This window comes from Dipteris shenzhenensis, chromosome 28, assembly GCF_047967505.1.
Source record: "Dipteris shenzhenensis isolate YYH24624 ecotype China chromosome 28, Dip_SZ_1.0, whole genome shotgun sequence".
Lineage (NCBI taxonomy): Eukaryota > Viridiplantae > Streptophyta > Polypodiopsida > Gleicheniales > Dipteridaceae > Dipteris > Dipteris shenzhenensis.
Genome location: NC_141623.1, coordinates 17,319,244 through 17,337,829, shown reverse-complemented (window position 1 = coordinate 17,337,829; position 18,586 = coordinate 17,319,244). Strand labels below are relative to the sequence as shown.

Below are 18,586 nucleotides of genomic sequence, written 5' to 3'. Positions count from 1 at the left end.
TGCCGAAACATATACACAAGTCCTGTGTACCCTTTAGGTATCTCATGACACCTTTCACTGCATTCCAATGCTTCTTGCCAGGTTTAGCCATGTATCTGCTAACCACTCCCACTGCAAACGCAATGTCGGGCCTGGTTGCAACCATAGCATACATGAGACTGCCACAAGCTGATGCATACGGAATCTTTGACATCTCAGCTCTCTCAGCATCTGTCTGAGGGCTGTCCAAAGCGCTGATTTTCACATAAGGAGGTAATGGAGTACCAATACTCTTCCCTCCCTCCATGTGAAATCTCTGCAAGACCTTGCCAATGTATTCCTTCTGAGACAAGTATAGCAACCGCTTTTTCCTATCCCGAAGTATGCGCATACCCAATATATGGTTGGCATCACCAAGATCCTTCATATCAAAGGTCTGGTGCAATCTCTTTTTCAAGGCATTCATTTCCTTATGAGATTTTCCAGCAATTAACATGTCATCCACATACAAAATGAGGATAAGTAAACTGCCATCTGAAGCTTTCTTGGTATATAAGCAGTGATCAATGTCACTTCTCCTGTAACCCTGGGTTCGCATGAATGTATCAAACTTATGATACCATTCCCTGGGTGCCTGCTTTAGACCATAAAGACTTTTCTTCAGTCTGCATACAAGCTTCTCTTTGCCCTTCACTGTAAAACCCTCTGGCTGCTGCATAAAAATCTCTTCATGTAAATCACCATGAAGAAATGCTGTTTTGACATCCATTTGGACCAAATCCATATCTGCATGTGCAACCAATGCTAATACAGTTCTGAGTGTTGTCATTTTGACAACGGGAGAGAATATCTCCTCAAAGTCAACACCATATTCCTGCTTGAACCCTTTGGCAACCAGTCTGGCTTTATGCCTTGGCTTTTCACCAGGTGTGACTTTAAGTCTATAAACCCATTTGCATGGCAGTACCTTCTTACCAGTAGGCAAGGGTACCAATTCCCAAGTGCCATTCTTGTGAAGACTGTCCATTTCAGACTTCATAGCAAGATCCCATTGAACCTTGTCTGCCCTCTGCCTAGCCTCTTTGTAGCATGAAGGCTCTCCACAATCAGTGAGCATCAAATAATCAATGCCTGGAACAAATCTTTCTGGCTGCCGCGTCTGTCTGGTTGACCTTCTAACCCAAAGACCATCATCTTGAGCTGGCTGTCCAGCCTGTTCATCACCCAGATAAGGTGGCTGTTCCATGTTTCCTGGCTGCACTTGCATGTCAGGAAGATCACCTAACTGTGTCTCATCCATTGGGATGTTTTCTGCCATAACTGGCTGTCCATTAGGATCTGCTGCAGCATCATTTAATGGCTGATTATGCTGCTGTTGTGGCTGATTTACAGCCTGTCTGTGTTGCCCATGATGCCTGTCATCATCAATAGTTACTTTTAAAGGTTCCTGCTGTACAACAGGTTCCTTGAACATGATGGTTTCATCAAACACGACATCATTGCTGCGTATAAGTTTTCTGTTCTTGGGATCCCAAATCCTGTAGCCCATCTCACCTTTGTCACCATAACCTAGGAATATGCATTTAAGAGACTTTGGATCCAGTTTAGTTCTGTCCTCCCTGCGTACATGCACATACGCGACACAACCAAAGACCCGTAGGTGTTTGTAAGACGGAGGCTTGCCCGTCCATGCTTGTTCAGGCACACCACCACATAGTCTCTTGTTTGGTGACCTGTTAATAAGGTGCACAGCTGTCTTTACAGCTTCAGCCCAAAATGTGTGGGGCAATGCAGCATGTGACAACATGGATCTGACTTTTTCTTGAATGGTCCTGAACATTTTTTCAGCTGTACCATTTTGTGGAGGATCATATGGTGCAGACAAAACCCTTTGGATACCCTTTGCCTCACAGAATTCTTGAAATTCTTTGGACAAGTACTCTCCACCATTGTCAGATCGTAAGGCTTTCAGTTTTTTGCCTGTCTCATTTTCAACTAGTGCAACAAACTTAGTGAAAGCCTTGAACGTATCACTCTTCTTTCTGAGAGTGTAAACCCACACTTTGCGGGTGGCGTCATCTATGAATGACAGTATGTACTTTGAACCTCCTAAAGAGAGTGTAGGCATCTCACACACATCTGTATGTACTAGCTCCAAGAGCTGTAATTTCTGATTTGACCTTCTCTTATGAGGTATTTGTACTTGACGACCGTAGAGACAAAATTCACATTTCTGCAAATCTGAATATTTTAGACTCGGCAAGTAACCAAAATGAGCCAATTGCTCCATTCCCTTAATACTCATATGACCAAGCCGGCTATGCCACAATGAAATCTTTGGCAGCTCGGTGGCATTTACATCAGAATGCGGACAATGTCCAGCATGAAGTGAGTACAAAGTATCAACCTTAGGACCCCTGGCAATAGCCATTGCCCCTTTGCTGATTTTCCATTTCTGATTACCAAAGGTGGTAAGATAACCATCATCATCCAACAACCCTGTGGAAATCAAGTTCTTCTTCACTTCAGGAACATGCCTGACCCCTTTAAGCATTAACTGCTGGCCATTTTCAAGAACAAGCCTGACATCACCTATACCAATGATAGAACATGCATGGTTATCACCAAGAAAGACAACTCCCTTCTGCCCTCCTGCATATCTGACAAACAGATCTCTGTAGGATGTCACATGAAAGGAAGCACCTGAATCTATAATCCAGGAAAACATATCTGATCCATCACCAGCATGAAGTGTATGAGCCTCCAGTGAAGAGGTGAAACATATCTCATGTCCACTGTCACTGTCACTAACATAAGTAATATTCAGCTCTTCTTTTTCTTTGCCCTTAGACTTGCCTTGAGCCTTGCCTTCTTTGGCTCTCTGGTCATTCTTCTTTTGAAAACACTTTTTCTCAATATGTCCCTTCTTGCCACAATAGTTGCATACAAGATCACTCTTAGAGCGGGACTTGCTCCTTTCTCTTTCTTTGTCTTTACCACGTGTTTTGGACCTGCTGCGTGCATTCAAAGCATTTGACTTCCCAATAGCATTGTTCTTTCTGTTCATCTCTTCCTGTAGAAGAGCACTCTCCACATCTGCAAATACCAGAATGGTTTTTGAGTTGCTGGTAGAAGTCCTGAATGTGTCCCATGACTCAGGTAGAGAACATAGGATGAGTGTAGCTTTCAGCTCATCATCGAGCTTCAACCCCTGGTTGATCACCTGGCTGAATATGCTGTTAAACTCAATAATATGAGTGGACATAGCTGTCCCTTCCTTCATTTGAAGACCAACAAGCTTTTTTAGCCAGTAAGCTTTTCCCGTGGCACTTTTCTTGGCATAAGTATCCTCAAGACGTTGCCACATCTCCCACGCAGTAGGTTCATCCCTGATGCCTACAACCAGTGAATCAATAACTGTAAGCATAATGGTCGACCTGGCCAAGCCGTCCATCTTCTCCCACTGCTCATCAGTAATGTTGGAAGGCTTAACACCCTTCTCCTTTATAGGTTTGTACTGGTCCTTCTGCATCAACACATTGTAGCACTGTGTCCTCCATATGTCGTAGTTTTTAGCTCCTTCGAGCTTCTTTATCTGGAACAAGGACGACACGTCGCTGCTGGAACTCATGGTAAATAAAATAGAGTTTGACTCCCTGTAGTCGTGCAATTAAGCACTAGTTACTCCAAGAAAATTCCCCCGCAGCGGAAGTACGATCAGAAAATGAACTTGGTACTGTTTCAGTGGCATAAAACCAACTGAAAGTCTTTCTCCCACTTGCTGCAGAAACAGTACAGCAATCTGTTCCTGTCTGTTTTGCTGGCGAAAGTGTGGTACAGCTCTTTCAAAGTGCTCCAGAAAAATCCCAGAACTATTTTGAAAAAATAGCAGTACTTTTTGACCTTTTTGACAGTAAAATCTGGTCAAACTTGCTGGTTGACAGTCCCGGACTGTCAAAAAACAGTGAATCTCAGATTGTGGATGAAGATCTCTGATTTTAGACCTCCATATGCTCCAGAAACTTCTCCCCCAACTGAATTCACAGTTTGGAAGTGAGATTGCTCAAAAGCCCTTTGAAAGCATGAAGAAAATCAGAGATTTGACCCCAATTAAAAGATTGATCTTTGACCAAAAAAAAACTGTAAGTCAAATTTGCACTTTTAAAGCATAGTAGTGCTGTACGAGATAGCCTGATGCATGTAGAGTGCTCCCACTTGACAGATTTCTGGTCAGGCTACAAAAGCCCCAAATTTGACTAAAGTCAAACTTGGTCAAAATCGACCAAATCTGTACCAAATGTGGATGTACTTGCAGCAACAAACTAAAGCATTTGTCCCAAGCATAATAGCATCAAAAGCCCCTTGAATTGGCTGCACAGTCCGTGCATTAACACAGTAAATGGCATCAACTGCTACTGCTCACAAGGCATGTGCGGGTACACACTGACAAAAGCATAAACCTCTGCCCAAGTGTCAAGCATACACACTTCTAGCACAGAAACTTTGGCAAGCTGCTCTGCAAATCCACAGGAACCTTCACAGCATAATCACCCTCTTCGGGCTGTCCAAGCATCAATTCCCAGACACAAAAGGCCTGCACACAACCCGGAGCTGTTACTGGAAGCCCAACTCAGTCACACAGCTCTCACAGGCTGTCAATAATGCCAAATCCCTGAAGTTCTGGCCTGCGCAAATGCAGCCCTTGGCTGCGATGTGCAGCCAAGCCCTAATTGTGGCTCGCAGCTTTGGCTTGCAAGCAAGCGCAAAGGCGCTACTGCAAGCCTTTGGCTGCGTCGTGCAGCCACACGTGGGCTGAGCCGCCTCGTTCCTGCCTTTCAGCAGCTCCAGCTACGTTGCCGCCGCCGCTCCACGCTCGCGCCTCGCCGTTCAGCAGCCCTTGGCTGCGCGCCGCCGCTCCACGCTAGCGCTGCTGCTTTCAGCAGCTCTTGGCTGCGCGACGCCGCTCCACGCTCGCGCCTCGCCGTTCAGCAGCCCTTGGCTGCGCGCCGCCGCTCCACGCTCGCGCTCCGCCGTTCAGCAGCCCTTGGCTGCGTGCCGCCGCTCTGGCTATCGCTGCCCGAACTGCCGCCTTGCAGCCGTTGGCTGTGTTGATGCGATCCGTCCGTACGGCTGTACGGACGATGTACGGCCGTACGGACTTGTCCGTACGGTAGGGGTAGGCTAGGTAGAGAGAGGGAGTGGAAGCAGAGGGAGAGAGCCCGTTGGCTCTGATACCAGTTGATGGAGAGTGTGAGGGAGAGATAGAGTAGGGAGTAGAGAGACACACTCACAGTAGTCACACACCAGTGGGTGGGGATAAAAGAATGAGTGGTACCTCCCCAAGTACACACAAGTATATATATATGGATAAGACTAGGGTCACTAAGTACCTAAGTACAATGTGTACTTAGTGTACTTAGTAGTACTAGATTAATACTGTTACAAGGGTGGCCAGTGCCTTTACCCCAACACTTACTTATGCCATTGCCAATCCCCGACGGTCCTTTCCAGGACATAGGTATGGATTTCATGGGACCACTTCCAGCATCCGCAGGTACACGTAATACTCAATGTCTTACTATTGTTTATCACTTTAGTAAATATTATATGCTCATTCCCTGCAAACAAACGGCTACTGCTGAAGATGTAGCTCGTTTGTTTATCAAGTATTAGTATCCCATTGGAGGGTTGCCAAAGACCATCACATCCGACAGGGACTCCAAGTTTACGTATAGCTTTTGGCGTGCCTTGTTAGATAATTTTCGTACTAAGCTCCAACGCTTTCCATCTGCAATCAAACAGCGAGACGGAAAAGTATAATGGTATGGCATTTGATATTTTGAAATCATATATTGTCATGATGCTCAGGGAAAGTGGAAGTAGTTTCTTCCGCTTGTGAAGGCCATTCTAAGCGATACCTATTCTTCGAGTATTGGTCGCACACCTTATGAAGTGGCGTTTGGACGGCGATTTACCTCACTCCTCACCCGGATGGTGTCTCCATCTCTTGAAGCCAACAAAACCACCGAATCCATGGCAGAGATTACAAAGTCCGTGAAAAGCCACATCGCCAAAGCTCAAGCATCGTATACGCGCCAAGCTAATAAATCCAGACAAGATGTCCAGTATAAAGAGGGTCAATGGGTGTATTTACGCATTATCAAGCAACGATTGAAGCAGGTAGGCAAGCGATGCCCTAAGCTGTCCTTCAGGAGCTTCGGACCATTCCCTATTATTCAAAAGATCAACGATGTCTCAATGAAGTTACGCCTGCCAGACAGTTGGACTATGCACGTCGTGTTCCATGTAGCTTGGTTGAAGCCATATTTTGGACCTCCTCTTTCAGAGATTTCCGACGAGCAACAACTTGAAGTTCTTGATGAAGCTGAAGTTTTGCAGCCAAAAGAGATCCTTCATCATAAATTCAAGCATGGGTCGAGACGCAGGATCCGGGAGTTTCACACCAAGTTCCGTGATCGAGGTACCCATGAAGCAGTGTGGTTGGACGAAGATTTTTTCCAGGAGTTTCCCCAGATATTGGCGAACTACTTGGAAGCAATGAACCTACCGCCAAGTTAAGGAGGGAATGTCACATGCACCCCTACACTTGGGTGCAAGGTGACACACTGGCTACATCAACAAGTGCATTATAGCTCCCAAATAGGAGATTTTGTCGTATGTTGTGACCCCTTTGTGAGCCCTTGTCCAGGGACAATCAGGCACAAGCTATGTAGGTCAGTCTCTCAGCCTTAGGTCAAGTCAATAAGTCAGTTCTTGTTCACTAGTACCCACTGGGGAACAGTACGTTAAGTGTTTCCATCTTATAGTTTAGGTCTTAGCCTAGGTTAGGAGTCCCTTTAGGGTCCCCAAAGGCTGGACAGGTAAGTAGGGAAGGCAGCCTGCAAAGGCTGCCCAAAAACTCCCCTGGCAAATGAGCCAGGAAGGGCTTTTTATAGGCTGGTTGTAGGCCAACCAGTCTGTAAAACAGACCGACTCAGTCGGCTGTTTACAGACTGGGTTGGCTCAGTCCAGCCCTATAAAAGGGCCCCTTGGCTGCCCTGTTTTCTGATTCAGTTTGCTCCTGCCTTCAGTTCTCCTACAGCTCCACTTCAGCCTCCTGTGCAGCCCCTGAGATCCTCACATCTGGCCCTGCTCTAGCCTCAGTCCCTTGGCCATCAGTTCAGCCTGATCTGAAGGTGACCAATTTACACTGCTCACTCTCAACTCTATATTTCAGTCATCTCTCAGTTCTCTCATAGCATCTATCACTTCTAGTTTTCACTCTCTCACTCACGTAGTAACCCTGCATTCCAGTAGACAGCACAAGCCTCTTCCTTGCCTTGCAAAAGCGTCCTACATCATCAGTGTGGACAACATCAAGGTCTCGGTATTGGTCAATGTGCCTCTCAGGTCTTTGGGTTTGCTATACGTGTGCACAGTGAGCTCTTCAGAAGCGTGTTCCGTGCTCTCTTGAAGAGTGTTCTTTGTATTTCTCAGTTCTCCAAGTATAAAGCAAATTCTCCCCTGATTGGGGGAGGGGGCCCTCAGTGGGTACAAGGACCCAATCAGTTGTCGACTCTACTCTCTCTCTACCCTCATCTCCTTTCTCTCTCTATGGTAAACAACGCCCATTCCTCGCTAAAGGTTTAAAGAAGGTCTTGCTGTGAATTACATGATCAGATAACCCTTGCATGTTACACCGCCTGCCCGTTTCCAATAAGAGGACTGAATAAGGGGTAGTTGCCTTGACTCCTAGATGTCTTCGTAGGAAAGCTTTCTGCATTTTTTCAATCTCATTCCATGTGGAGAGAGAGAGATGCTGCCCCCCCATACTTCTACTCCATATAACACTGTTTGGACCACATATGCATCAAACAACATATTCCGAATCTTCCAGATCTGGGTGTCAGTGTGCCTACAGTCGTTTTCAAATTGATAGTACTTCCCCCAACCTGTATCTAGCCTTCTTTGTGCACATTGCCACCATCTGTGATCAGCTAGTATGTCAATTCCCAAATATTTAAAGGTATCGACATATTCAATGGGCTGCCCCTCAAAGCTGATAACCGGGGGATGTTCAGGTCAAGTGGTGCATACTGCCATCATTTTGGTTTTGGCAGTGTTAAGTTGCAGCCCACTTTCCGTGCAAAAGACCTGTAGTACCTGTAATAGTTGATGCATGGAGTCACGGTCATTAGCGAAAAGAACCATGTCATTTGCATATAGGAGCAACAGTATTGTCCATAGCCCAAGCTTGGGCCCTTGTATCCCTTCTTCTGCTGCAAATACAATAATCAGTTCTTCTAGCTTGTCAATGCATATTCCAAACAGTGTGGGTGAAAGAGGGCAACCTTGTTTCACCCCCATATTACTTTGAAAGGCGGTTGACAGTCCATGTTCTTGCTTGAGTCTGCATGATGCCTTCTCGTATATGCAAGAGATGCCTACCCTTACTGCCAGAGGGACTCCGAGGTCTTGCATTCTTTTCCATAGGCCACCTCTCGGGACTGTATCAAATGCCTTCTTGAAATCTACAAAGCAACACAGAAGAGTTTCTCCTTTGAGCCTGCTCTCATCCATGAGTACTCTTAATGTGACCAGGTGATCTGCAGTTCTATGTTCTTTACGGAAGCTTGCTTGGCCGATGGCCCTCTTCTTGGCCTCTTCAGCCCAATTGCTGATTTTTGCCTCAAGCACTGTGCTAAAAAGTTTAGCTAGTGTGGAACTGACCATTATAGTCCTGTAATTGGTGATTGAATTTTTGTCTCCTCCTTTGAATAGAGGCTGAACCCAATTCTCTTGCCAATCTGGAGGGAAGCCATGATGTAAAGCGTTTGTCACTATGTGGGATAGCCATTGTCGTGCCCTATCTTCTGTCCATTTGAAGAGTTCAGCACACATGAAAGGGCTCGCTGAAGCATATGACATGGTTTCATTTCCCATTGTGACATACTCCAGCATTTCCTCATCAGAGATATTGCTCATGACCTTTTTCTTCTGGCCCTTAACCTGTTTCCACCCCTTTCTGGGATTTTTGATGAATGTAAGCAAATCAGATTTTTCCCTTTCTAAAATGTAATTTCTTTTCTTCTTCCTCGTGAGGGCATTGTATTACTTTTCCTTCTATCTATAGAGGTTACTATCAGAAATATGTTTCAGCTAACTGCGTAGTTGCTTGCATTCATCATCATACCATTTCTTGTGGGGCAGCCCTTTATGTCTCTTCTTTTTGTCCTGGGAAATTTCTCCAAAAACCTGCGTCGCAGTGTCAAGGACAGCTTTTCTAAGGGCTTCCCATGTGGGTGTGATTGCCATTGAATTCAGTTTTGCATCTAGCGTGATGGCATAGTCTTTCTGCTTGACTTGATCTATACGGAAGCCTCTTGAAGTGGCTGCAAATTTCTGCACTTCTCTTTCAGTTGGAATACCAAGAGTCAACCATAGTGGGAGATGGTCTGACTCAGGGTACTTCTCTCCTATCTTGAAAGTTTCTATATCATGTAGAGCATTGGGCCAGGACATAATCAAGGACACTATGCCCCCCGTTGGCAGAGAAGCATGTCATCTTGTTGGTCCTTGGAAAGCGTTGCATCCCATTCAAAATTGGCACATACAGCCCATTCATCATACACCTGAGTGCTCTTCCTTGCGCATTTACAATATCATCTTCTGATATCCTGTGCCACAAGGCATCTATTTCAACTGCAGCTTCTTTATCCAATTCATCGTGCATAATAGGTTGGAATTGCGACTGTCCAATTCTAGCATTGAGGTCTCCCATGACTATTACCTTGCCAATGTCTTTCAGTTCTGCAATGTCTAGGCATAGTGATTCAAATGCATCACTTGAATCTATTCCATTAAACCTCTTGTGCTTATCAGCTCTGTACATGCTGATTTTGTCTGCTAAGTGTTCTTGGATCATGCATGCCACTCCTCCTTGGCCTCTCTTTCCAATTTGTTTATGGAAGACTGTATGTACCACATATCCCGGTATTTCTGGGATTCTACAAAGCTCGCTTTCCCAAGTTTTCCCCAAGAAAACTATATCTGGTCCCTATATGAATGCATTAATACTGACTCCCTTATTCCAAGGGAAACCTCTACAATTCCAAAACATCACTCGTAACGACGTGTATGTCCCATGGGTCTCGTACCTCTATTTGGCATCATGGTTGCTTTCTTGAGTAGGGGACATCTTGCCTTGTCTCATTTGTCTTTCTGCATATTGCTTCCTTCTGGCTTCTTGCTGTTTCAGGGTGTGATCTTCGCTGACATAATAGGGGGAACCTGAGAGAGAGAGAGAGAGAGAGAGAGAGAGAGAGAAACGCTTCATGCATTTGATTTGCAAACAGACATGGGATGTGGCATACCTAGCAAGCTAAGCTAGTAGTCAAAGCGTGGGTTTACGCCCTTCCTTGGAGAGAGAGGCCAAAGTAAATGATTACGTGACAACCGGGGGGAGAATCAGTGGCACACTGGCTATCCATAGGACAGAGATGCATGACACAATGGACGGAGGAAATGGACAACGCTAATCCTTGTCGCAAAGCTCCCAATACTTCGCCCACAATCATTTGAAGAAAGAACTTGTAGAGAGCACGGGTGCACACTTGAAGATTTGGAGAAACCTTCACACAACCATAAGCTTTGAGGTAGCGCAGGGTGTTTTTCAATGATGACCAACAGGATGCCTCGATCGAGTTGACGACGATTCCGTTTGGGGGTCGTAAGCATTTCAGCAGGGACGGGTCTTGTGGGCTTTTTGAAAAGCAACCAACACCCCTCCATGAGAAAGATCTTCTCGCATACGGACCTTCACGCAGGCTCCCACGACACGCGACGCTGACACCAACAGCCAAGGTCTGGAACCTTAGGCTACACTGACGTGGTGCCCAACCAAGCAGTAGATGACGTGGCAGGTCAACAAGTGACGTGGCACACACGTGTGGTGCTGATGTGGCATTACACATGGCAGCCAGGTGGCAAAGTACTCACGTGACATGGCAACCAGGTGGCATGCATGTGCAGGTGCTGACGTGGCACACACGTGTGGATGACATGGCAGTCCATGCTGGCAGCCAGCTCACAGGTGATGTGGCAAAACACGTGGCAGGCTGATGTGGCAAACCAGTGGTTAACTCTAGTTAGCTAGATCTTGGTTAGAGGTCCAATTAGTTGACCCAACCAAACTAGTCTGGTCACTGTAACCAAACTGTGACCAATCTAATTAGTCTAGTTGTAGACTAACCAAATGAGAACCAATCAATCAGGTTAGAGTAACTAGCCGGTTACTTCATCTAGTTACTGTCCAACAAAAAAAAAACAGTTGCAGAGACAATTCTTGCAATCAATTTTCACCTATCTCTCAGACCTTTACTGTCAAGCAGCAGAAAAGCAAAGAAATCAGAGATTTGCACAAGTAATGCATGCCTTTGTGCTCTGAAAAGGGAATCAGATGCTTTCTCAGTGTCATTTGTAGTAGCCAGAAAAGGGGCTTACAGTTTTGAGTTCATGCCTTGAGTTGACAGCCCGTTACTGGTACAAGTTGTGAATGCAAGACACCTCTTGTTGAGGTACTTTCTCATTGAAAAGCAAAGGCTGCATGCATCACTTGCTTACACAGTGTGTGTGAGAGAGTTGCAGATCTCAAACAAGTTGTAGAGATGGATTCACAGCAACATGCCCAATCATCCCATGAGGGAATGGCAGAGTCTAACCAAGTACAACAGGCTGAGACTGTACAGATAAATAAAGATAATGCCTATAGAGAGTTGATTACTCAGTTGGGAGAGGCAACAAGCGATCCCTTGTTTCGCAGGATGGTACAACCTCTTTTTGAGGGAAAGCCAGAGAAGCCTCCCTCTGGAGCAGATCAGGAAGAAGTGGTGGTGGGCAAAAAGAGAAAAAGAGCAGGTCCTCTTCCCAAGAAGAAAAAGGCGAAGAATCATCACAGTTCATCCAGTTCGTCTTCATCTTCTAGCTCTACCTCTTCATCCTCCACATCCCCTCCTTCGGAATCTTCAGAGTCAAAGAAGAAGAAGAAGAAGAAATCCAGCAGGAAGGCAGATACTAAAGAATTCAAGGACGGTGGGAAGTCAGTAAGATTTGCCACTTACAATGGCCAGTATGGCCAAGCTGAAAAGGCTATGCAGTTCATAAAGCAGTTTGATGCTGCCTTCAGCCTGGAAAATTTCAGTGGGTCCTCAAAGCTCCGTATGGTTGGTTTACACTTGACCAACTACCAGGAACAGCTAAAACAGCCAACTACTTGACCAGGTATGGATAGCTAAAACAGCCGACTACGTAGCCCCCAGGAAATGGAAGGACTTCAAGAAAGCTTTCTATAAATAGTTTATTCCCAAACAGTTTCGGGATCATGTCCTTCTAGGTTGAGAGAGCATTCATATGGAAGCACAAGATACAGTTGAGTCTTACAACCAGAAATTTTGGGACGCATACTTGCAGGTTTCGCCTTTCAAGAATATTTCTGATAAGACTCAACTTAGAAAGTACAGGGCAAGACTCACTCCAAAGATACAGGCCCAAGTGAACACCAAAGGTATTAAAGAAATATCAGATCTTATGCATTCAGCCAATGTGACTAGTCTCATGTACATGCAAGATCCTACTAGTGTGCCTTCACTACAGGCAGGATTACCGGGGGATAAAAAGCCAGCGACCCCCAACTTTGAAACAAGAGAGTTTCCCAAGGCTCAGAAGAGGGAATTTCAGCCTCAAAAGTCGAGGGGAAACCAAGTGCAAAAGCCCTATAAGGGAAGACCACAGTTTACCCCTGAACAGATTGAAACTTTCAAGAAAGAGGGTAAATGCTTCAGGTGCGGCAAAGAGGCCATGTGGCTGCCCAGTCCCCAGAAAAGCCTTCAACTTCGAAGGGAAAAGAGACAGGGAAGCCACGGGGACCGCAAAAGCCAATGGCAGGAGGAATTCCGGACATATTGGGTCATGTTTCAAACCCAGAAGAACAAGAATTGCTGCTATCTTGGGGCAAAGCAGAGACCAGCAAGCGCTGGTTTTATTTGATCCAGGGGCTATTGATAACTTTATATCAGAGGATCTAGCCCTGAGGCTGGAAATAAAGACGGAGGAGGTGGGCAGGGCTTTAGATGCCGACCAGATGTTCTGTGGGAACCCTGTGCCAGTCACTCCCTTGATAGGGAAGCTCCGTCTTCATGTATAGAGTTATGTGGATCAGAAAGACTTCTTCATTTCTCCACTTAAACATCATGATGTAGTCTTGGGTATGCCTTGGTTTCATCGCAAGGCAGTGAAGTTGATTATTCCTGAAAGAGTACTGGAGTTTGTACATAGGGGCAAAGTACATCGTGTGGTTGCTAGAAAGAGAGGCATTGCATCAAATAGTTCTGTTGGAAAAGAAATAAAGTCTGCAGTTTCAGCTTACATGGTTTTTGTAAAAGAGAGAGATATGGAAATGCATGCTGAAATAAGTGAGGCAGATCAGAATAAATTTCAGTTTCTTGAAAATTTTAAGGATTGCTTTTCTGACGCTTTGCCAAGGGAGCTACCCCCTGAGAGACCTGAGGATCATGGCATAGAACTCATTCCTGGCAACGAGCCACCCAATAGGGCCCCATACAGAGTTAGTGCAACTCAGCGAGAGGAGATTATGACTCAAGTGCAAGACTCGTTGTCCAAGGGGCTAATTCAGCCCCGTTCTCCTTTTTGTTCCCCTGTACTACTAGTACAGAAGAAAGATGGCTCATTCCGTATGTGTGTCGATTACCACGCACCAAACAAAATGACCATCAAGAATAGATTCCCTATTCCGCGCATTGATGATGTGCTGGATCAGTTAAATGGAGCTTCAGTTTTCAGCAGGATAGACTTAAAGAGTGGCTATCACCAAGTTAGGATACAGCCTCAGGATGTGCATTAGACAGCGTTCCGCACTACTTTTGGGTTATATGAGTATCTGGTAATGCCTTTTGGATTGACAAATGCCCCAGCTACTTCAATACAATGATGGATTGTATCTTTCAACTCTACAGACAGTTCACTGGTACCTTCTTCGATGACTTAATTGTCTTTTCTAAGTCCAAGAAGAACACAAGGAACATCTTGCTATGGTGTTTCAAGAGCTGAGAAATCATCAACTCTATGCAAACAGCAAGAAAAGTGAATTCTTCCTGGAAGAAATCCATTACTTGGGGCATATGATATCCAAAGATGGGATACGGATGGATCCAGCAAAGATCCGTGCCATTCAAGAATGGCCAGAGCTGAAAACTGTGCATGAAGTTCTAAGTTTCCTAGGCCTGTGTTCTTACTACATAAGATTTATCAGACATTTTGCCGATATAGCCGCTCCACTCCACGATCTGACTAAGAAAAATGCAGCTTTGAGATGGGGAATCCCACAAAAGACAGCATTCATCACACTCAAAGAAAGACTGACCACAAAGCCAATCTTAATAGTTCCCGATTTGTATCAGCCATTTGATGTGGATTGTGATGCTTGTGGGGAATGTGTTGGGGTGCATTGCATTAGAATAGTCATGTAATGGCAGACTCCGGGATGCAAAGAGATATCTGGAAATCTATGAGAAAGAGTTATTGGTTGTAATTCATGCCATCCATACTTGGAAACATTATCTTTTGGGTGCAGCCTTTACTGTTAAAACAGATCACCAAAGACTGAGATACTTTTTGACTCAGACAAAGCTTTCCGAGAAGCATATGAAATGGGCAAATATGCTGTCAATGTATCATTTTCAGATTGTCCATACTCCAGGAGTTCGGAACAGAGTAGCAGATGCTTTGTCTCAAAGACCCCAGGTCAACAATGTGACTATTGCTTATCATCAGGACCTGGAAGATATGAGAGAGCAATATGCTAATGATGCAGATTTTGGTGAGATTTTACGGCAAATGCAAGAGGGACAGTCCACCAGTCACTATTCCCTGAAAGATGGGTATTTAATGAAAGATGACTGCCTATGCATCACCCAAGAGATGAGGAAAAAGATTTTGGAGCAATGCCGTGCACCTCCCTATGCTGGGCATAGAGGAATTACAGCAACAACTCAAGCACTAGAGAGGTATTTCTTTTGGCCAGGGATGCGAAAAGATATACATCAGTTTGTTACTAAATGCCTTACGTGTCAGAAAGTGAAGTATGATAGACGGAAGGCACCTGGCCTACTTATGCCACTTCCCGTGCCTCAGGGACCGTGGGAAAGTATTGCAATGGACTTCATTTTTTATTTGCCAAGATCAAAGTCATGGAATGATGGGATTTGGACTATCATTGATAGATTCAGCAAGCAAGCTCATTTCATTCCGGTTCGCAAAACCATAAAGGCAGATCATATGGCTAAGCTTTTCATGGCACAGATCTTTAAGCATCATGGTATGCCTGAGTCCATTGTCAGTGACCGAGATATGGGGACGAATCTGAATTTTTCTTCTTCTTTCCATCCCCAGACAGATAGTCAAAGCGAAGTAGCAAATTCTACAGCACTGGATATGCTGAAATGCTACGTGAGTGATCAAGGTTCAGATTGGGAAAAGTACCTACCATTGGTAGAGTTTGCTTACAATAATACAGTACATAGCTCTACAAGGAAAGCCCCTTTTGAGGTCATCTATGGGAAGGTGATTCTGCCACCTATCCTCAGGACCAAAGATGAAATATTTGCCGCTGATCAGTTTGTGATTGCCGCTGATCAGTTTGTGAGACACCTCCAGACAGTTTACAGCCAAGTCCGGACAGCAATTGAAAGGTCTCAAGAGAAGCATAAAAGAGCTGCAGATAAGCATAGGAGACAGTTAAATCTCAAGGAAGGGGATTGGGTACTTTTAAAGTTCGAGAAAGCTAGGCTCCGCAAGTTTAAAGGCAAACAGAAAGTGTAAGCAAAATTATATTCCACAAACTATGGCCCTTTCAGGGTTACAGAAAAGATAAATGAGGTTGCATACAGGTTAGCACTGCTAGAGCATTGGAGGATTCACAATGCATTCCATGTGAGTCTTCTAAAGAAATTCCAGGGGCCAGAGCCTACAGAGCCAATATTAGAGGATCCACCAGAAGTGGATGAGCTGGAGGAGGTCCTTCGGCTAGAGCAGATTGTGTACCATACTGTGCGCAAAGGCCCTCAGGGCAAGGAGTTTTACATGTATCTTGTAAAATTCAAGAATTATACGGCATTGGATGCCAAATTGCTTATGGAATTGCAGACAAGCGAGGATGATTTGGATGGGGGTAGCCAGGATTTTCAGTCACTTTGCCCACTCCCCATTCTTTATGACATGAGGCTCAGTGGCTTGGCTTTCTTTTGCAGGGCCTCAGGTATTCTATGAGAGACTTGACTCCTCTCGGGCCATTTCGATTTGACGTCATCAAGTTGAGTCATGTTCTTTGGATGTGATACCACACCTTCCTTTTACAGCTGTACATGTCTTTGTGGATACCTCTTGGGAGATTCTAGCGAGCATAGCAGCCTGGCATATCTGGAGAGCCAGATGCACAGAGGCATTGGAGGGAACTCAGGTTCATCCCTCGCACACATTGGCTAGTATCTGGACAGACACCATACATAACTTGATGGCCGTATGGACGAGTATGCAGGAAGACTCCCCTGCAGCCTGAACTAGGAGGGCTTCTTTCTTCAGGGAATGGAAGGATTCTCCTTTCTTCTCTGAGACTCCTACAAGGTTGACGTGGCACTTTCAGCCTCAGCCTTGGTTGTTTTCCACCTCATTCTGAGGAGGTTTATTTATCCTCATGATTTCATGATGTATTCCGCTTTGAGCTTGCTCTCGCGGGTTTTTTCTCTTACTTAATAGAAGTCTCTTTCTTGGGAAAAAAAAAATGGATGGATGAAAACATGTTGTCTGATCATCCACAGCTTTCGGATGTTTACAAGGAAGCTTTTTAGTTGAGGTCAACTGAATAGAAGCCAAGGGGATGTCACCACAATGTAAATATCCTAAGTCAAAGTACAGTTGACCATTTATTTGATCATAATTAAAGAGTTTTCATATGTGTTAATTATGATCAAAGAGTTCTTTTAATAGTCAAAGAATTGACTACGGTCAAAGATACTTGACTCTAATCAAGTAAGCCTGACTTCGGTCAGAGAGACTTGGTTTATTACCAAGAGAGTTAACTGCGATTAACCAAAGAACCACAGAGCTGACTACGGTTAGAGAGCGTTGACTTCAGTCAACGAGACTTAGCATGCGCCAAGAGGATTAACTATAGTTAACCAAGATGTACCAACTTCGGTTGGAGAGTTGTGCCAACTTCGATTGGAGAGACTTGATTATAATTAAGGCGCCTCGACCCTTGGTCAAAGCCCCTTAATTATAATCAAGAATGTTGACTCCGGTCAGCCAGAGAATAAATATATTTATATATATTTGTTATATGTGCACATGTGTTCAATGGGGACACCCACCGTGACTAGAATTAGTCCACAGTGTGTTATTTGCATGCAAAGTGCTAACAATTAATGGATGCCATGGTGGTGCGCTTTAATTAATTGTTGCAAGTACTAGGAAGGGTTATTTTCCTAAGCGCTACGGAGCCTAACAAGCATCTAGGAGGCGGTTTGCGTGACCAAGTGCTTCGAAGACTCCAAAGTTGCCCTTAGTGGCATGTAATAGGACTTAGTCTAGATTTTAGACAAGTGGCATGTTGCCAATTTGCAATGAGCTTGAAGCTCTTGTAATATGAATTCACGTTGAATTTTATATCAGACAGCTCTACGCTGAACTCTTGTAACAGATTTCTCTCTTCATGAATAAAAACCTTCAGGGGGGTCCAACCCGACGATTGTCCTCGGCCCTAGTGTGTTTGTAGAGAGAGAGAGAGAAAGAGAGAGAGAGCATAAGAGAGAATATTTGCAGTAATTATATGAACGAGGTTGCAAGTGGTCTTGAGCAAACCTCCTGAGATGCAACGCTTCTGGCCTTCTATAGCATCCATCCAGTGCCGTTCTCACTTTTCCTTCATTGTATGGCCTATTTAGGAGCCATCATAAAAGGACACGTGCCACAAGGTAGCTAGACTTGCAATTGGGAAAATGTGTGGTATTACAGGGATTGTTGCTATAGTTTGGGTATCAGCATTTCATTAGCCTTGTTGTTCTCAATATATAAAACCTAGTCATTCTAACAACAAATATGCATTCACCTCACGCCTGTGCTCCCTCACAATGAGTGCCTCCTCCTCCAAAACGCGCAAAGTTCGTCGAAGCTGTTTTGGATGGAGTCGTAAGTCCTTTGCCAAATCATCCTCCTTTACCCATTGACGCCTGCTAGATTAATAGCTATTGTTAGTTGAATCTCTTTCACAGGCTCTGCAAAATTTTGCTGTAGATGCTATTTTCAAAAAGCATACTACTTGACCAAAAGAAAAAGTTCATGCAAGCAGATTCCATAAGCCCCGTCTGCTGAAATCGATGATCCAGAAATAACATTCAAGCAGACAAGCGGATAAAATTGGCATGACGGTTCTGTTTTACAACGATCCACTCAGCAAGGTCGTGTTCCCACCCTTTTGACGATGAGACATCTACAAGTCATGGCTGACCATAAAACATAAAGAGACAGGCCAATATCT

General features: G+C 44.8%; 1 protein-coding gene across 2 annotated transcripts in view; it reads right to left on the bottom strand.

Annotated features, from left to right (window-relative positions):
- LOC147883258 (Transcription factor TFIIE, alpha subunit) overlaps nucleotides 1-18,586 on the bottom strand; it is a 41,154-nt gene that overhangs the window by 13,106 nt on the left and 9,462 nt on the right. For both annotated transcript variants that reach the window (XM_087399659.1, XM_087399661.1), the window contains exon 4: nucleotides 18,158-18,278. In XM_087399659.1, coding sequence (XP_087255785.1) covers nucleotides 18,158-18,278 — 121 coding nt within the window. The remainder of the gene's footprint in view (nucleotides 1-18,157; nucleotides 18,279-18,586) is intronic.